At 45.1% G+C, this 21256-nt stretch overlaps 1 protein-coding gene across 5 annotated transcripts in view; it reads right to left on the reverse strand.

The window, feature by feature from the left end:
- Positions 1–21256, reverse strand: part of LOC115095113 (dynamin-1-like protein) — a 101178-nt gene that overhangs the window by 4310 nt on the left and 75612 nt on the right. For 4 of the 5 annotated variants that reach the window (XM_029608400.1, XM_029608392.1, XM_029608381.1 and 1 more), the window contains 4 exons: positions 11117–11215; positions 7468–7614; positions 501–610; positions 54–213 (listed from right to left, as the gene is read on the reverse strand). In XM_029608400.1, the coding sequence (XP_029464260.1) occupies positions 54–213; positions 501–610; positions 7468–7614; positions 11117–11215 (516 nt within the window). Of the gene's footprint in view, positions 1–53; positions 214–500; positions 636–7467; positions 7615–11116; positions 11216–21256 lie in introns of those variants that run through there. The other variant, XR_003857694.1, reaches the window with a different exon arrangement.

Consider the following 21256-nt stretch of genomic DNA (forward strand, 5'->3'; position numbering starts at 1 on the left):
AGAGGCAACCTTACTGAGAACTGCAGGATTTATGTTACTGTCCCTTCTCTTACCTTGAGCATGCTCGTGGCCTCACTGCGCTGTTGAGCCATATCCTGGGACTCAGTTAGTAAGCCATCCAGCAGCTGAGCCTTGTATAATTGCCCCACAAGCTCACTCTGCAGGTGATCTTTCACAAAATTAACCAGGAAATGCATGATAGTCTTAGGGACACTATGAAGAGACAGACAGATAGCAGCTGAAAGAAACCAAGCACTACCCCTCCCAAACAATACACTAGTCTAAGCAGCCTTCATCAATGCAGCCCCCTCACACATTTTTGTATCTGATAAACATTCAGTCTCCTCATCTCCCTCCCTCATCAAAAATACAAACTGCCTTCTTGTCTGCATAAACCCTAATAGACATGTCACCCCCCCCCCCCCCCCCATACACCTCTTGATTCATTTTGCCCTTTTGGACACACATTTTGCCTAAGCATGCTCCTTTGGCCCCCATACCTGTCCTGGATGCTCTTCCTGACAATTAGGAAATAAGATTTGATAAGTCTCTGAATCACTTCACAGTCTCGCTGCTCCTTCTGGCTCAGCTTCCGTGTGACTGGTACAGGCTGGAGAAGGGAAAGCACAGGCAGGCTTGGAGCCCAACACATTATTTAATTCCAGACTCTTCAGAGCACTGAAACCACCAAGGACACCAGTGCTGCCCTTTAACATCTGCTCTGCCTTGAATACAACTGATATTTATACTAAGAACCTACTATTGTGTTAGGGTGCTTTAAAAAAAGTTTTCCTATGACGCTGTCATCACTGCACTGTGAAAATTATACTGATCAGACATAAAATTATTGAAGGTTGATGACAGAACAACATATGTTGAAATGCTACAATGCAGATCAAAACACCAAAAGTATGTTGCATTTAGTCTTAAGTTTTATTCCTGCCTTCTAAGCTCAATTTACATGAAATCACAAGACTTACAAGAATCCCAACTTCATTTTGTATGAGATAGAATTATAATACCATCCTATTAAGGGGTTGTTGTGTTAATGTCACCCAATTAGAAAAATGTTATGAAAACTAACAAAGTAGCTCACTGGTGTGTAAATTGGATTTAACCTATTATGTAAGCAAAGCTCTCAGACTGCTTCTGAATTCCCTTGCTGGTAATCTTGTACTCTCCTGATATATTCTACTTTATCAAAATAAAGTTTCTTTGCTTTCTGCTCCACCAGGCAGGAACAGATGGGTTTTATCCTCTCATCCAGCTACTGGAGACAGAGTTCTAAAATTCTTTAAATGTCATCACTCCCATATATGTCCCTAATAGAACCGGTATGATCAGTGTTCTCTGTCTCCAGCAGCTAGATGAGATGGTTGTGAAGGCACACCCTGGAAGATATATATTTGGAAGGAAGTTAAGAGGGTGTTTTTTTTTATTATTTTAAGTCCATTTTTTTTTTTTTTTAGAACTAGTATGACAACCTAGCTCATTGAGCTTCAAATTTCTGACTGGTCTGGTTTTCTGCTTTTAAGGCAGAGGAATACGTTTTGAGCCATGGAAGCAGCTTTTGTCCTTATTGATAGAGAATTTATATGCTCTCAGCAAACAATTTACCCTAAGAGGAAACACTCTTGAGTCATTTAAAGAAGGCGAGGCTAAGACAGCTTACCACGAGTGAGAAAGTGAAATGCTGAACTGCCTGTGGTTCAAAACAGCTGGCAACTGATTCTCCATATACCACAATTCGGCTAGTTTAGATGAGTTTTGTAAATCAGCAAAAAACAGTCAGGTGAGCCTGTTTTATTTGGGAGAGTGCCATTAGAGAAGGAAACTGCCATTATGACTGAGGAGGTGGCCATTTTGAAATCTTGTCTGGCATCGGGGTCTTGACATGCAGAAGTTTCTGTTAATTTAGAGCATCCCCGTTTGTTTTCTGAGGCTGAGATTCTTGCTGATGCTGATTCAGAAGAGGCAAGCATTTTTTAGCCATGTATTCTCCAGAATTTTTTTTAATTCTTACATCATGCCTTTCAGGCATTGCACGCTAAAGGAAAATTGGTTCTTACCTGCTAATTTTCATTCCTATAGTACCATGGATCAGTCCAGACTGCTGGGTTTTACCTCCCCTCCAGCAGATGGAGACAGAGAAAAACTTGAAAGGCACCCTCTGATATGACTGAGGAGTGATGACATTTAAAGAATTTTAGAACTCTGTCTCCAGTAGCTGGATGAGAGGTGCACCACCTGCGATCCCTTCAGTATAAACAGTGTCAAAGCAGATAAAGAACTAATGAACTTTGCAACCAAAACATCACATCCCAATCCAATGGCTGGATCAAAACTGGGGAAAAGGAATGTGACCAAAAAAACTATGTACATGACAGGAGCACTCTGAAAATTGAGCCCATTCGCGTAGTCTGTTGTTAAAAGAAATGAATTTGAGCAGACTCTCCCCCTTTAAACTTGTCTTCCTCCCTGGGTGGGCATCTGGACTGATCCGTGGTACTACAGGAACGAAAATTAGCAGGTAAGAACCAATTTTCCTTTCCCTGTACGTACCCGGATCAGTCCAGACTGCTGGGATGTACCCGAGCTGCCCTACATGGGGTGGGACCTGGAGAGTCCCACTTGAAGAATACTGCTGCAAAAACAGTAGACATCCAGGGCCCAAAGTCTAAACTGTAATGCTTAGCAAAGGTGTGTAGAGACTTCCAAGTCGCCGCTCTGCAGATCTCCTGCGGTGAGACCAACTGACTCTCTGCCCAAGATGCAGCCTGAGACCAGATCGAATGAGCTTTTAGACCATCCGGCACTGCACGTCCGTGACATATATATATGCTGAAGCTATAGCTTCCTTCAACCATTGGGCAATGGTAGCTTTGGATGCCTTATATCCTTTCTTAGGACCGCTCCACAGGACAAAGAGATGGTCCAAAACCCTGAAGTCAGTAGTACCTCCAAATATCAAAGGAGAACCCGTTGGACATCCAACTTTTTCAAGTCATGAGCATGATGGGACTCATGATCCAAATCGGGAAAAGCCGGCAACTCCACCGACTGATTCAAGTGAAAAGTCGACATGACCTTTGGTAGAAAGGATGGTCCCGTTCTAAGAGACACCCCGGAGTCTGAAAACCAATGAAAAGGTTCCCTACAGGACAGCGCTTGAATCTCAGATATTCGTCTCGCCGAGCAGATAGCCACTAGGAAGATCGTCTTGAGCGTTAGGTCCTTCAAAGTGGCCCGCTTGAGAGGTTCAAAAGGAAGTCCGCACAACCCATGAAGAACAAGATTCAGACTCTAAGAAGGACAAACAGCCCTAACTGGGGGGTCAAGTGCTTAGCACCCATCAGAAAAAACACGCCATGTCAGGATGGGCTGCTAGGGACGCTCTGTCAATCTTTCCCTGTAAACAGCCCAATGCTGCAACCTGGATCCTGAGAGAACCGTTTGCCAATCCTTTTTTCAATCCTTCCTGCAAGAAGGCAAGTATATGAACTATGGAGGTGCGCCATAGAGAAACTTCCAAACCTCTACACCAAGAATCGAAAACCTTCCAGACCTGAACATACATGAGCGAAAGAGTGGAAATGACTGTCAGGATAACCCTTCTTCCTTAACTGCTTCCTTTCACAAGCCAGGCCGCTAGACAAAAGCAAGCCACCTGGTCGAAAAATACTGGACTTCCCGTAGCAGATTCGGAAGATGACTGAAATGAAGTGGGTCGTCCACCACTAGGTTGATCAGGTCTGCGAACCACGACCTCCGTGACCACTCCGGAGCTACAAGGATGACCGACCTTGGGTGGGTTTCTATTCTTCTTACAACCTTGCCCACCAGGGGCCAGGGAGGAAAGACGTAGAGCAGAATGTCATGGGGCCATGGAAGGGCAAGAGCATCCACTCCTTCCGCCCCGTGTTCCCTTCTGCGACTGAAGAAGCGAGCCGCCTTTGCATTCAACTGAGTTGCCATCAAATCCAGGTGGGGAACGCCCCACTGATGAGTTAAGAGCCTCATCGCCTCCTCAGATAGCTCCCACTCTCTGGGGCCTAATTGCTGTCGGATTAGAAAATCCGCCTGAACGTTGTTTTCTGCCCAGACCATCAGCTTGTCTGCCTCCAAGGCTACCGGACGGCTCTTCGTTCCCCCCAGGCGATGGATACATGCTACCGTTATCGCACTGTAGGACAAAATCCGTACCAACTGATGACGAACGAGGGGAAGAACAGCAAAGCCAGTCATACTACTCTGGTGTCCAGACGACTGATGGACCACTGCACTTCCTGCTGCGTCCACTGGCCTTGCACTGCATGAGACTGGCAAACTGCCCCCCCCCCCCCCCCCCCCCCCCCAACCGAAGAGACTGGAGTCTGTCGTCACTATCACCCACTGCGGCACTTCCAGCTCCACTCCCCGACTTAGTCTTTCGAGGATCAACCATCAATCTAGACTGGACTTGGCTGGTTCCTGAAGAGAACCACAAAATCTAGAGAAAAAGTATTTGCTCCGCCCCCTTCCCCCACCAGAGGATCGGGTTGGCCATCAGAAAAGTGCTGATCCAGTTCCGAAGGATCTTCCGGACTGCCAGGAACGGATGATAAAATAGGGCGGGAGATCCCCTCCCTCACTGCTCAAGTATTCAAAATGGCCTCCTCATTTAGCGGGAACGGAGCGACTGGAGGCTCATGAGGAGCAGATATTTTATGTGCCACGCGGGCCTTAGAGGGAAACTCCGGTCCCCGATCTGAGCTGCCTTCACCTCCGGAGAGGCAGCGGGTGCAAAGGCACGAAGCCAACTCTCCACAGGCCACACGAGTAGAACGTGGCATTGGGGGATCCCAGAGAGGCGCCGAAGTGAGAGAGGAGCCGCGGCAAAAAATGCAGTGTCAGAGAAAACCGGCCGGCTGAGGAGAAAAAATGCCGGTAAGCTACCCGGAGTCCAGAATTAAAAATAGCTACAGCAGCCGTACAGCAGAAAACTCAGAGAAGGCTGACAGGCTGCTTCTTTCCTTTTTTTTTTTTTTTTTTTTTTTTTTTAAACGGGCTGGGGATATTGTGGGGGGGGGGGGGGGGGAGGGACTGGACCACCGGTATTCCCCCCCAGGCACCTTACCTCTCAGGAGGCCCACGGGGTCACCAACCCCAGCTCCTTAAACCTGCTACCAGGGCGGGATAGTCCAACTAGGACCTGCCTACCCCCCCTGGGAGGATATGCTTTGTCCTGCTTGATCCTTAGTTTTTTTTGGTTTTTTTAAAGAGATTGCCTTAACCCAAATAAAAGGGCAAGACTGCAGGGTTTGCCACCTCCATCTGCTAGAGACAGAGAAATACTGAAGAGATGCAGGTGACACTCCAGGTTAAGAGGGGATGCTCTTCAAGTTTTTCTCTGTCTCCATCTGCTGGAAGGGAGGCATAACCCACAGTCTGGACTGATCTGGGTACGTAATGGGAACTCAGATAATTGTTGAAGCCAACGAAGCAGAGATCTAGCAACATAACTAGCACAAACCGCTCCCTGTAAAAAAAAGAAGCACGCAGAAAAAAGATTTTTAAGGACTGCCTCTAACTTCCTATCCTGAGCACCTTGCAGGAAAGCACCTCCTTCACCTGAAGCATCCACGTTAGGCTGTTGAAATAGATGACCCACAATCTTAGACAGTAAAGGATACAATCTATTAAAAATCCTCTGACACTTATAACCAGCTTCAGGAAATTCCCACTCAGCCAGGATCATAGCTTCAATCTCTTGGTGAAAAGGAAAAGTAGAAGGCCCTTTACGGTGAACCCCTCAGAATAGGATCCTAATCAGGAACAGGATCATCTTTCTCCTCAAGATGTAAGGCTACAGAGACCTGTAAAATTAGTGCAACCATCTCCTCCTTATGGAACAATCTAATCTGTTCCTCCTCATCCTCTAATGACAATCTCACCTTCTTCTAGAGATTTGAGAATGCTTCCTCCCTTATCATTCTCCGTAGCTCAATGAGGAGGATAGTTTAAATCCAGAGAGAGATTCTGCATCCACTGTATCCAATCTCTTTCCTTTTGAAATCTCAGACTCCGCTGTAGAAAAATCAGCATGCAAGTGCTCAACCTCAACATGACCCTCTTTGTAAGGCATTAAAAACCTGATGTAAAAATCTAAAAGATTCTGGTGAAAAAGATGCCGAGCCACTGGCAGTCGCATCCTGCTTTGGATCAGAAGAAAAATCAAGCCCCGGCAGCAACCTGGGTGGTCCCTGAGCTGCACTGGGACCTCCCTTTAATGACGATGCTATCAGCATATCGTCCAAAATGGCTACCAAATCCAAATCAGCCATTAGAATGGCTGCTACCGATGGTTCCCCTGCAACAGAAGCTGCCCTTTATTGCGGTTTCTGCATGCCAGCAATAAGATCATGCAATGCTACCTTTTAGTTGATACTGAAACCTTCAGCAATTCTGGGGATCCAGACTTACCCCAGCAAAGGGAGCATAATGTTCCCTCACAGGAACTACGTTTCGCTCCACAGCCACCATAGCAACATTTCTCCAACATCAGAACTAAAATGAATTCAGCTTCCAGCTGCAGCGAGCAGATCAGAAAAAGCTCCAATTCAGGTAATCAGCTAATTTGCCAACTACTAGATGAATTAAGACACAGCCACAGTTCCTCTTTACCACAACAAACGGTAGCAGAGTAGGGCAATCAGTGTCTTTGGCTTGCTTCACTGCAGGAGTACATCCACAGGAGCATGGCCATAAAGCTGCTGCTTTGACAATTAAAGGGGCTAAAATTAGCAGGAAATCCTTCCAATGTGCTGAAAACTCTAATATAACAGAGAAAAATAAAAAAGCTCCCATCCAACGACTGGAGGCAGAGAACACTGGCTGAGTTGGTTCTAATCTGTGCTTATGTTCTACTGATGCCATTTTAAAAAAAATTTAAAAAAAATTAGAACTCTGCCTCCATTTGGCTGGATGAGAGGATAGATCCCCCCATAGGTTCGGGACTGGTGGAGCAGAAGGTAATGGACTGTTATTTAGCATTTTAGTTTTTACCTAATGGTAAGTTGTTCAACCTTAAGTTTACAAAGTTCTTTATACATTTTTTTTTGTGTCTTCCTCAAATGGAGACTTTAGGGGGTTTATTCTATTAATTATATTTTAAGTTTTGCTTTGACAATGGTACACTGATCATACAGGTTCTATTAGGGACATATGTGGGAGTGATATCATTTAAAGAATTTTAGAACTCTGTCTCCAGTATCTGGATGAGAGGATAAAACCCATCTGTTCCTGACTGGTGGAGCAGAAGTAAAGGAAAGAAAATTAACGGGTAAGACCTAATTTCTCCATCTTTCTTAAGCTGCCAGCATGAAGGGTTTATTTTGGTTAAACTGCAACAGTGGCCTCTCCTTCCCTACACCTAAGATAGTAGCAACAGCTTCCAAATGATTCAAAGACCAAGGAGCACCTACTGACCGTGTCTAGCAAGTTTACAGCATATGTCCTGCTGGGACTACTATAGGCTGAATTCTGAGCTGTTGCCTGAGGCCTCTTCTCCTCCATTCCATGTTCCTCCACTCGTTCGTTCTTCCACCGCCGAGCTCCATCTGGCAAAGCATCACCCTGGAGAGAAGCAGAGAGAAAGTAGCCCTCGCTGCCATAGGAGGCAATAGCAGGGAACAGGATTGATGGGGGAGGGAGCATTGGGAATAAAGGAGAGGGATATACACACTGATACTCAAGGGAGCATTAGAATAGTAAAGAAAAGGAAAGGGATAAGCACACTACCCAGGACAGGGGGATAAGGGTAAAGGAGAGGGTTACACAAGAGTGTTGTTTAGGAGAGGGAGCGCTGAGAATAAGTTAACGAGTGATACGTTCTCTGTTACCGAGTGAGAAATTTTAATTGTAAGACAAGAAAAGAGAAGCACTGTGAATTTTGGCTTAGTTTGGTCAATTCTTGTTATATTAGTTCTTCACATCAGCCTGGAGAACAAAGTAATGTCCTACCTCTGTAGAATGAAATTAATGCTGGACTGTGAAGATGCAAGGAAGTGACACCATCCAGCATCACCTGATTTGCCTCCTGCTTTGTTGCTCTTCCCATCAACAACATCAATAGACTCAATAACTGAAACAATACTAAGTTCAAAACCATCAAACAAATAACATGACGCCATCCAAATCTCACACAAAACACTGGAAATAATAATAATATGTCCCTGGATGGATTCGTCCAGACTGATGTGGAGAATATAACAAGAGCTGACCATGATAAGTCTAAATTCTCATTATATTTTGTACTCCCCACGTCTGGATGGCAGAGATACCAAAGCTGTACCTTAATGGTTGGGAAGCATGGCATAGATGATCTTTATTCTAAAGGATGTAGCAAGCTAGCGTGGTAGCTCAGATGGTAAGTGCTGTGCATTGCTAAGCAGAAAGTCCCTCAGATTAATCCCTGAGTGGGGTCTTTCTGCTCCCCAGGTTGGCTGGGGCTGGGGATGCTGCAGAGGCAGTGCTCACAGGCCTCCAGGGGGAGGGGATGGAGTTGTGACCATTACTTAAGGATGACTCATAGTGGCTGGATTCAGAGCTAGTCTGGCCATTGCAGCGAGAGTCCAGATGCATAACCTCCCGGTCCAGGACTATTGCTCCAGTGACCAGACTAGGTATGTTAGAGGGGAAAAATCCCCAGGTAGTTGTGAATGAAGGCTCCTGGTGCCAGATCCCTCCCTGGTTACAAGTGAGTTAGAAGTACAAAGGAACAAGATGAAACTGACAGATAAAAAAAAAGGTTGTATTGGTCAGTGCCCAGCTTATATTACTTACAGAAAGTAAATGTACCAAGTGTATAAGTGTACCAAGCCTATATTACTTACAGAAAGTAAATAGGGAATGCAAAGATGTGGGGGGGAGGGGCATTTGCATATTTGTTCCAAAGAAGCCTCTGCTTTTGCCTGGCAGGCAGTTCCTGATGAAGTGATCTATATGTCTCTCTAATACACCTATAGAGGGTTTAGATGCTGGCAATCAGCACACAAAACAAAGTGGTTCCTAGACCATGCATTCAGAGAGTTCCTGGCTTTAGAATCTGAGGGAATGGCCAAGAGAGAAGCAATCAGAGGAGGCATGGCAGCCTCTCTCTCTTCTCAGTGAGGACAAATGGATGCAGCTCCAAAGGCAAGGAACTTTAGCCTACTAGCTCTTGGAATGACCTTTGCTTTTCCTGGCCATTCTGTAAAGCTGCTGCCACTAAGGCCGATACAGTAAAGTCCGCGGGAGAGCGGGCGGGCCCGCTCTCCCGGTGCGCGCAATGCAGTATTTAAATTAGGTCCAGCGGTAGATCCGGGCAAAAGGAGGCGCTAGGGACACTAGCGCATCCCTAGCGCATCCCTAGCGCCTCCTTTTTGACAGGAGCGGCGGCTGATAGCGGGTTTGACAGCCGACGCTCAATTTTGCCGGCGTCAGTTCTCGAGCCCGCTGACAGCCATGGGCTCGGAAACCGGACGCCGGCAAAATTGAGCGTCCAGTTTTCGGCCCGACAGCCACGGGCCGAATTCAAATTTTTTTTTTTTAAACTTTTTTTTTTTACTCTTCGGGACCTCCGACTTAATATCGCCATGATATTAAGTCGGAGGGTGCACAGAAAAGCAGTTTTTACTGCTTTTCTGTGCACTTTCCTGGTGCCAGAAGAAATTAGCGCCGAACTTTGGGTCGGCGCTAATTTCTTAAAGTAAAATGTGCGGCTTGGCTGCACATTTTACTTTCTGAATCGCACAGGTATACCTAATAGGGCCCTAATAGGGCATTTGCATGTCGAGGGCGCTATTAGGTGCCGCGGGTTGGACGCGCGTTTTCCACCCCTTACTGAATAAGGGGCAAGGGAAAACGCGCGTTCAAGAGCAGGCTAACAGTGCGCTCCATCGGAGCGCACTGTACTGTATCGGCCTGACTGTGATTAATCTTTCTGGGATGGCAGCGGTATAAAACTGCTTCCAGTCAGTCTCCTTCATATTAGAGGGAAACCTGGGAAACAGTCTATATTTCTCTGTAGAAACAAAAAAACATGAAATAAAAAGAAATATTTCAGTAGACACTGCAGTCAAATACAATACAAAATGGTGGATTTCCAACCAAAGTCACTAACCTGCTGCTTTTCAAAATGGCAAACAAAAAGCTCTTCCCACCAAAACCTTCCTCAGGCTAAAACACTCCACAATTAAGCAGAAAAGGTAAAACAAATTAAAATAAATAAAATGGTCTCTGTCAACTTACCAGGTAATTAGCAGCATGCAGCTCCTGATCACGATTCATGAATGGGTCAGCAGTAGTCGGGAGTTTAGAGCTCTGGTGCAGTAAACCCATTTGTGGGACGGTGAACAGCAACAGTAGAGGTTAAGCTCTGATCTGATGCAGCACTGGATCATCCAAGAGGACAAGCAGACACTCACTTATGTCCAGGGCCCAGATTTTATCACAGACTTTTTTCTGGTGATTTCATTTAGTGAGGGGACATTTGTCATATTTTTTGGTTTGCTGCCTGCCAAACCAGGGAAAGAAGAGCGGGCTGGAAATTAGGGAAGAGAGATCTGGGGCTGGGTGCTGGCAAGGTCTGGTGATTAAGGAAAGGAGGAAGAGAGAGAGCCTTGCTCAACACAATTTTAGCAAACAGCTGGCACTTCAGAGTCCATAATCCTGCTGCCTTCCTTGAAATGAAAAAAATTAGCTACACTCTCCTGCTCCTGGGATCTAACCTGCCTCCAGCTGCTGCAATGAAGAGCACAAACCAAACCCCCATGGCTCAAGTCCTGCTTTGACTGGAGAGCAGCAGAGCTGGAGGTAGGTAAGGAGCTGCAGGATGAGATCACTTTCTAGTTTCTTCAAGTTCCAGTGGAGATTAAAGTATCCTTATGTCCAGACTGGTGGGAAGAATAAATATAATCGCCTGTTACCTTTTAAGTAATAGTAAAACTGAAACAGTTGATTTTATACTTGCTGCTTTATCAGAACTCCACTGAGGGCTCCCGGGCCCAAGTGTCACTGGGTTAGGAGGAGCACAGGCACGCAGAGACAGTCAAAGAACAGACAAAGGTAGAGAAAAGGGACAGACACTCAGAGTCACCTTTGCATTACTGACAGATGCAGACACGAGGGCAGCATCACTGAAGTCTGGGTGCTTCGTGTTGATATACGCTAGTTCAATGGCCACCAAGTTGTGTACCTGTGGAGAGAAAAGGCATATTGGGGAAAAATTTGAGGAGCCTGCGTAGCGGCAAAGTAAGAGGAACTTTTACTGCGCACAGTTTGTAGTTCATTTGCAAAGAGAGCCTACTCGGGCATGTTGTCTTTGAATATGAGTTAGCGTAAAGTCCATGTGTGCAAAGCGCCTGTGCACTCTGCACCTATTTGTGTAGGCAGCTGAAGGATAGGGGGTACAGGGGGTGTAAAAGAACATGCGTATATTCGAAAATGCCAAGTATGCACACTGTTTTACTCCCCTGTGCTAAACATATCTTTGGGCCCCGCCTATTTTTAATCCGGTTAAAAGAACGCACGCTATGAAAACTTGCAGGGACTTTCAGCCAGTTAGAGAGGGCAGTATACCTAAGGAAGTGGCTTTGGAAATGGCCCTCCATGTTAATAAGCACAGAACTACTGAGGGACAAATATTAACTGTAAGGACTGCTGAAAGCTGAGGAATAAGCATAGGCAACTCAGCATCCTGTCTCTGACAAGCAGCAGAAGTTAGAAGAGGTATGCAAGGCACACAGCCTGTGCAGAGCTGTCAGGCCACTGTCACACCCTTCCTGTTTCTAGCAGTCACGGCTTAGGAATGCAGGGCTGTCTTTAGGCAAGTGCAAATGGTCCGACTGCATCGGACACTGTCATTGAGGAGTCCTGAGGCAGTCATAAGTGCAGGCCTCAAGATGGCAGCAGGAGGAAAGAGATGGCTCAGGCACATGGACTCCACCTTCTTCCTAGGCCAGCTCTCTTTCAAAGAGGAGGAGTCTGCCGTGGCTGTTCATGGCCTGGCTGCTAGGAGAGCACAGTGGCAGCAGGTTGCCAGTGGGCATGGAACTTTCATTACCACGCCAGACCTCGCTGCAGCTTAAAGATAGCCCTGTAGGGATGCACTGAACCTGGGATGGTAGCACAGAAAAATTGGTCCTTACCTGCTAATTTTCGTTCCTGTAGTACCACGGATCAGTCCAGACTCCTGGGATTTGCCTCCCCTCCAGCAGATGGAGACAGAGAAGTTTTAAAGGACTCCGTCCTATACCCCCGAGGTGCCACCTAGAGTCTGTCAGTATTACACTGTGCCCCAACAGAAAGGATAAACCATAACTTTCACTATAACCAAACTTCACACCCCTCGAAGAGCAGAGGAAAGGAAAACTTGTAACCTTATTAACAAAGCCATGCCCATAATCTTACCCTGTAAAGGAGGGGCATTCAGTATAAGAACATTTGATAAATCAGCAGAATTTGAAGAACAACCGGCTGAGCGGACTCTCCATTTCCCCATGGGTGGGACTCTGGACTGATCCATGGTACTACAGGAACGAAAATTAGCAGGTAAGGACCAATTTTCCTTTCCCTGTACGTACCCGGATCAGTCCAGACTCCTGGGATGTACCAAAGCTTCCCTAAACAGGGTGGGACTGAGAGAGTCCCGCTCGGATCACACTAGCACCGAAGGAACTGGGCTCTGGGGCCCGGACATCTAGGTGGTAATGCCTGACAAATGTGTGTGGCGATTTTCACGTAACCACCCGACAAATTTCCTGCGGTGACACCTGCTGACATTCCGCCCACAAGGCTGCTTGTGATCGAGTAGAATGAGCTCTGAGTCCAACTGGGATCGGACGGCCCTGAACTAGATATGCCGAAATAGCTTCCTTTAGCCAGCGCGCAATAGTGGCTCTTTTATTATTTTTTTTTGTAATTTTTTATTTATGCACAATATCCAACACAGTACTTTCATTTGTATTTAAGAACTGTTCACAATAATGCTTATAACTAATTATTTGCAATTACATTGTGGTCAACTATATAACCATTGTTACATACGTGCATTTGTAAGCCAATGAGCTCGATATGATGTAAAATAAAATATAACAAATGTTACCACAAGTTCCATGCCATTTGGGAGCCCTATTGCACTTGGAATAAGAAACTGTAGCAGAAGTTTTATTGAAGGACACCCTGCAAGAAATACGGGTGGGGGAGGGAGACTAGGGATATTATGAAAAGTAACTAGACGGAGACCTAGAAAGATGGTAACATTTGTTATATTTTATTTTACATCATATCGAGCTCACTGGCTTACAAATGCGAGTCTCTCCTTGGTAAGAAAAACCTTGCCTAGGAGAGTGTCGAGTCAGGCACCTAGAAACTCCAAGGACTGGGAAGGAACCAGATGACTTGTCGGGATTGACAACCCAACCCAACGAGCTCAACCGTTGCAACACTCTCTGAACCGCCGTCCGGCAAAGGTCCTTTGATTTTGCTCGAATCAGCCAATCGTCCTTCTATAAGATCCGTCAGTTTATCCTTAACACGAAAGCGTGCATTTTCTGTAGCTGGTCCAACAATGTGGAACTCTCTCCCTGACTGTATTCGTTTAACCTCCAATCGCAGAGAATTTAAGAAACTTTTAAAAACTCATCTATTTACTCAAGCATTCAATTTACAATAATATTCTAATATCCGATTATATTTTAGTTCCCTGAAGCACCACGCTCATTTTATTGTTTGTAATGATTATGTTCTAATTTTATGTATGTACTTTTGACTATGTAAACCGCCTAGACTGATAGATCCCTACCCATTGTGCGGTATATACAAACTTTTAAATTAAAAAAAAAAAATAATAATTTAGCTGGACCCTGGAATCCTACCATCACCGGATCCACCGCCCCCATCCGCGAATCTTTCAGAGGGACCTCAATCCCCAATTCTTCCAGAATAGCTGGAATGAGAGGTACTAACTTCATCCTTATGGAATAAACGTACCACCTTGGGGTCATTTCCCTCAACCATAGGTGCTCTTGCTTGCTTGGAAGGCTGGATCTGGGTATCCAGGTCTGGGTCCAGATCAGCTCCTTGTGGATCATGTGGAGGGGGTGTCCCCCCCCATCCAAGGTATCAGACGTAGTGCCCACCGGACCCGAAATAGACTGAAGAGGACGCTTAGATTTCGTGGTTCGCACCTCCGGTGGGGACTGGGGCCGCTTATGGGTTGAGCCGGCATCCTTGCCGCAATGAGAAGACCCTGGGGCTGCCCGAGAGCCCCTGCTACTTTGCTGTTTTCTGGGCCTTAAAGGCCTTGTGGAACAGCAATACAAAGTCAGAGGAGAATGAAGATTAAGAATCATCTGAGACTCCCTCGGGGTCCCTCCCCAACGAATGCTCCTGATCCTCCTGGAAAATGCCCCCCCCCCCCCCCCCGGAGGCCCCAGGCTGCAGCAAAAGAGGTGGAGGGGAATTCCCCTCCCCCAGCACAGCTTGCTCCTGAGCCCTGAAAACCTGCAAAATTGCCTCAGAGGGCTTACTGTGATATTGAGCCACCCAGGCTCTCGTTGACGTCGGGAATCACCTCCACGGGAAGTTTCAGCTGCTGCCTTCCCTGATGAGCCATCCCCTTCCGAGAGGCAGTCAGAGCAGATTCCGGCTCTGGAGAGCTGCGCACGCGCTTCTGCACGCCGAGCAGGTCACACCATGCATCATAGTGAAGGGACTAAAACTAGCCCGGGAGTGGGCTGCAGCGCAACTTCAGCAAATCGGGGGGGGACGGAGAGGACGCTGGGCCGGCCGCGACAGAGAAAAAATAAGATTTAAAAAAAAAAAAAAAAAGTTAATATCGGAAGCTTTGTGCCCCCCCCCCCCCTTCTGAGGGTGAGTGAACTGGGCTCCCCGGTATCACCCTCAGCTGCTGCGGAGGGCAGGGTACAGGATCCTCAACCCTCTGCTCCTCAGCCTCTATTACCAGGGGGGGGGGGGTCCCACCAGGACCTGGCAACCCCCTGGGAGGCTCAAAGGCTCCTAAGCCTTTTGTCCTATATTTTTTTAAAACCGTAAGCCAATCAAATTAAGCTCTCCAATCAAAACTAAGTCCTAAAAAAATATAGGACAAAAGGCTTAGGAGCCTTTGAGCCTCCCAGGGGGTTGTCAGGTCCTGGTGGGACCTGACAACCCCCTCTCTACAGAGAATACTAGCTAATCCAGACTGAAGGGATTTGCACCTCCACCATCTGCTGGAGACAGAGAAATACTGACAGACTCTAGGTGGCACCTGAGGGGTATAGGACAGAGTCCGTTAAAACTTCTCTGTCTCCATCTGCTGGAGGGGAGGCAAAACCCAGGACCTGGACTGATCTGGGTACGTACAGGGATTGACTGATATGTTAAATAGCCTGCGACTGAACTATCTTCACTTGTGTTTTGAATCTCTGCCTCCATGATGTCTTACGATAATCAGTTCCACCAGTTAACTACATGTGGTCAGCCACTTCCTTGTGTTCATTTTAAACCCACAGCTAAGCCTAGAGCCCAATACTGTATTTGAAAAGTTAGTCTGCATTACTTTGCACTTATCAGCGCTGAAACTCTTTTGCCACTTTATTATCCACCTAGTCAGTTTTGTGATATCCCTTTGTAGTTCTTCACGCATCAGCATTAGATTATCCATAATAATTTGGTTTCATCTGCAGATTTTGCCAGCTCACTCTTTACTTCCTTTTCCAGAATGTTTATGACTACGTTGAATAGCCCTGGTCCCGGTACAAATTCTGGCAGGACACCACTGTTTACCTTCTTCCATTGTGAAAAACTACCTTTTGTTTTCTTTCTTTTAACCAGTTTTGATCTCTTAACAGGTCACGTTAATTCTTCTCTAACACATCATATTTACTTATGTGAATCGTGATTTCATTTTATTTATTATAGACTCTACCAATTTGCTCAGAACAGAAAATTAAACTTACTGGTCTGTAGTTCCTTGGATCACCACTGGAGCCTTTTTATAGGTGCGTGTTAACATTGCCAACTCTCCAATCCTCTGGCACTAAGGGTGGTTTTAGTGATAGTGATAGGTTACAGACTAGTGTTATCAGCTCTACAATTTAATATTTGCTTTCCTTTATAACTGTTGGGTGAATACCATCTGGTCCTGGTGATCCGGTAATGTATCACTTTATTCTAAAACGTCCTCAATCATTCAATGAATTTGAGCCTACCCCGGAAAGAATGATTCTGGTTTGAGAATCACCCTACCATCCTCAGTAGGAAAGAATAATTCATAGATTTCATTTTGTTATGGCTTTATCTTTCCTAAATTCATTTTTTACATCCTGCTCATCCAATAGACCCACTGATTCACTTGCAGGCTTTCTGCTTCTGATATATTTGAAAATAGGTTTAGTATTAGTCCACATTTTCTAGCTGGCGAAATGCACAAAAGATCTTTGTTTTATGTGACCAGTTAAGGATTTGTGCCATCAGTGGTGGTGGCTTACCACCTGCGTCACGTGGAGGGCCAAGTCTGTGCATCTGCTCACACTGCAAACTATCGTTAGGAAAAATGAGGTCCAGGTGTTCAGGGAGCCACTGCTCCACAAAGCCATATAGTTCTTCCTCTAAGGAACTCCGGCAAACCGACAATTTTAATGTTGTTGCATCGGCTCTGGTTTTCCTAGTCCTCTATCAAGTCCATCAGCACGGCGTTCTTCTCCCGCAGCTCACTGATAAGCCTCTCAGCGTCATCAATTGTCTTGTTGAGAGATGTGCTGTTTGGTGGTTTCTAGGCACTTTGTCTGCCCCTCCATGCTACCCTTTATGTCCTCCTGGCCACCTGGATCTTTATGATCATCCAGTGCCAACCTCACGCTTTTGGAAATCTGTTGTAGAGCTTCCTTGGAGAGGTTAGCCAGCGTTTTGTCTATGCCTCCATTTGCCACCATGTTTGCCTCCACTCTTGTCTCGGCCCAGACGTAATGTTCTTGTGCTCATAACCACACAAAAATTTCTACATCTAGCAGAGGTTCTTCTGTCACCATAGTTTACAGATCATTTAAAGCTTTCTGGTGATAAATAACGGCATTAAAGTTTCAAAAATCATAGAATTTTAGGGGGGGATCACACTTGATCTCTAACCTTCGACATCCAATTAGGTGTGCATCATAGCCAGAAGCTCACACTTTGGTTTTCATGGACTTGTGCCAAGTTTTGACACACACATATCTTGGTGCTGTCAACTTCCCCTTCTTACTGATTGTGCCAGGCATTTGTGCTCCTTAGAACTGTACGCCTCCTCTGCCAATGGTACTTTGGTGTCACATATCCTGCGTACATATTAAACTTAGTTGCCACTTTTAACTTTTCAAGTTGTAAAACTTATGTTTTGTTTAAATTTATAATCCGATCTTTGTTATCTGCAGATCAAGCGGGTACAAATACACTATTTTGGATACAGTTTTTACAGAATAAAACGGCTTTACCTTTTATAGACAAATTTTCTTCCTGACACAATACAATTTTTATTTTTATTTTTTTTTTTACTGAATTTCAACTAAATTCTTTATTAAATCAAATACTTAAATTTATAAAGAAAATTTAAACTAAAGTATTTCATGGCAATATAATGGAGACAAATACCCAACTGTTCCTGAAGCAGATAATATAGATCACAATTAGGTTATCTTCTAATTTATATTCTGCTAACTTTAGGAAAGAATTTGCCTGTGACAATAATGCTGTAATCACTTCTCTATGGAAAAGGGGAATTACAGAAAACTTTTCTACCTGGGAATCAAAACTGCTCTCCTCAAATTCAACCTATAAGCCTGCAACAGAAAGAGCTATTGTTCAAGGGGTATTTCTTTTTAATACGTTCCTTTTGAAATGTAAAACTCTTAGGAGGTTTACATATGTATAATGCTAAATGCTCCTGAAGAATCTGTATTGCTGGAGATAAAGCAACTAAACTTTCATCTTGCTTGCAAAGCACAGAATGCTAATTAAGGAATATGAAAACTTTTAAATAAACATTTGTATCCGATATGACTGATCCCACTTTGACATAAGATCCATGATTCAAAACTGGTGGGTCGTGATTTTTATTTATCTGCAGATGTAGAGTGGTTTGCCTGAGCCATATACAAAACAGTCACTGTTCAAAAATCAACAGATGCTGGGTGAGCAGTCAGGTTTATGATTATTAATAGCTTTTGTCACAGACCCGTTCATTCATCAAAATGCGTTATGGCGTTAACACGTGCGTCAATGCCATAACGCATGCAAAAAGAATTATAACATACAGCGTGAATGCAAATTTTTGGGAGGGGCAGGATTTAGGTAAATGAGGAGCAATATCCATCAAGCTAGGGTGAGAAAACATAACAGAAACTTCATCTTTTTGAGACTTTCCTCACTCCAAATGACGTCAAATCTTCACAAAGGTGTACTGTGCTGTTCATACGTCTCACTCTACATGCAGAACTGGCCCCTAAAACCTAAACCACCACCAACACCTCACTCTGATCTAATAGATAGCCCTCCTATAAAGGTATATATACTTAACTACTATGATTGCTTTGTAGATAGTCTCTCTCTCCCTCCCTTTTTTTTTTCTTAACACAGGGGTTATCAGTGCATTAACATCACTTTTTGATGAATCTAGGGGAGAATTTATTTGCCTGGCTACATCTTTTGTCTCTTGACAGTCTTATTTACCAATATTTTGTTTGGTGTCTGCATGTAATTTTGATTGGATTTTTATTTTTTTTAAATAATTTAAAGTTTACTGACCATAATAGCAAGAAACAACAATACAACAGCATCCCATATTCCAGTACAATGGATTAATGTACAATTTCCAATTGTTTTCCCCACCCCACCCTCCTTCTTTTCTGGCAATACCACTACTACCTCACATTGTCTCATACCGATGGGTTTATCATACAGAACCGAAAACCATAATATACAGCGTCAGGAGCGATTTTCTTTCAACCAAGCTTGATATGGTTCCCTTTTCTTAATAAATTTTTCTAATTTATCATGTCACAAAGCAGTGAGATATCCTAGAAAATATATATCATTCAGTGTTTTACTAACTATCTCCATAGATGGAAAAATGTTTGCTTCCAAAAAGTCATGAAAGATAATCTGGCTGCTAGAACAATTTGAAGTATTAAACTTTGAAGCAATCTTGATATATCAGGAACAGGGATACATCCGGGAACTTTGGGAATCTCTAAATTAATTATCCTTTCAATGAATCATTTCATCCCAAAAACTAGTCACCTTAGAACATTCCCACCAAATATGAAACACAGATACCCAAGTCACCACATTGTCTCCAACAATCTGGTGAAACAGTACATATTTTATGAAGGTTCTCTGGGGTCAAATACCAACAGTATAAAACTTTATATCCATTTTCTACAAGAAGCGATGAAATGGAACTTCTACCTACTGATATAAAGCAAAGATCCCAGATCTCCTCTTCCAATGTTTTCCCAAATCAGCTTCCCAAGATATAATGCAGTTGCTTATCTGTAACAGGTGCTCTCCTAGGGCAGCAGGATGTTAGTCCTCACATGTGGGTGAATCATCCGATGGAGCCCGGGCACAGAAAACGTTTGTCAAAGTTTCTAGAAGCTTTGACCAGCAGACTGAGTATCCCCAGCCTGCTACTATCCGTGCTTCCATGCAAGGTCCCCCTTCAGTCTCATAATATAGATGAAAAAAATATGAGCGAAAAACAAAACAAACCGAAAGAAGAACCCAATGCCGTGGGGAGGCAGGCAAGATTCCTGAGGGCTAACATCCTGCTGTCCTAGGAGAACACCTGTTACAGGTAAGCAACTGCGCTTTCTCCTAGGACAAGCAGGATGGTAGTCCTTACATGTAGGTGAGTACCAAGCTCCAGACTGTCCGAAGGAACAGAGATGACAACAGCGATCGAACAAGGTGCCAACAGGCACAACAACAACTGTGACGCTGTAGGTCAGCTGAGGACAGTCTGGTTCCCACAGAGCACAGAATGAAAAGTTGGGTTCAGGACTGGAACAGACTGCGCAGGACAGATTGACCGAAGGCACTGTCCTGATGCCCATCCTTGTCCAAGCATTTGTGAGCCGCAAATGTATGAAAAGAACTCCAGGTTATGGCCCGGCAAATCTCGGCGATGGGGACTGCATGCAATTGAGCCACCAATGCTGCCATGGCTCGCACAGAGTGAGCCTTTACTCTGCCGGTGAGCAGGAGGCCTGCCTGCTGATAGCAAAAGGCAATACAATCCGCCAACCAATTCGACAGGGTCTGCTTACCCACCGTGCTTCCCAGTCTTTTGGAATCAAAAAAGAAAGAGCTGGGAGGACTGTCTGTAGCTTGCTATATGATCCAAAAAGAAAGCCATGGCCCTTCTTGCAGTCCAAAGTATGAAGGGCTCGCTCCCCCGAATGGTAGTGAGGCCTGGGGAAGAAGGTGGATAATACAATGGACTGATAAAGGTGGAAATCTGATACCACCTTGAGCAGGAACTTCAGATGCATACGCAACGTTACATGATCATGGAAGAACTTTGTATATGGTGGGTAGGTCACTAGAGTTTGAAGCTTACTGACCCTATGAGCTGAGGTAATCACCATCAGGAACAAAAAAAAAAAAAAAACCAACTTTCCAGGTGAGGAACTTCAGGTCACAAGACTGCAGTGACTCAAAAGGGGGTCTCATGAGCCGTGCCAGGACATCATTGAGATCCCACGCTACAACAGGAGGCCGAAGAGGGGACTTCAGCTGGAGGAGGCCCCCATGAACCAGCCTATCAGAGGTTGCACGGACATCAACGTGCCAGCGACACTCCAATGGTACGCACTAACAGCACTCAGGTGTTCCCTGACTGAGCTGGTCTGAAGCCCAGACTCGGAGAGGTGCCAGAGGTAGTCCAACAGCTGAGGGAGGTGGCAGGAGAAGGGATCCAAGCCATGCCCCATATACCAGATGGAAAATCTTTTCCACTTCAAGCTGTAGTACTTTCTGGTGGAGGGCTTTTGGGATGCCACCAGTACCTGAGAGTCGCAGTCAGAGAGTGCCAGAGGCTGAAGGACTATGCGCTCAACATCCAAGCTGTCAGGGCCAATGCTTGGAGGATTGGAAGGCACAGGGTGCAGATTCTGAGAGATGAGATCGGGTGCTGTCCCCATCCAGATGGGGGCCCGCACCAACAAGTCCTGCAGAAGCGGGAACCAGACTTGATGAG

This window comes from Rhinatrema bivittatum, chromosome 1, assembly GCF_901001135.1.
Source record: "Rhinatrema bivittatum chromosome 1, aRhiBiv1.1, whole genome shotgun sequence".
Lineage (NCBI taxonomy): Eukaryota > Metazoa > Chordata > Amphibia > Gymnophiona > Rhinatrematidae > Rhinatrema > Rhinatrema bivittatum.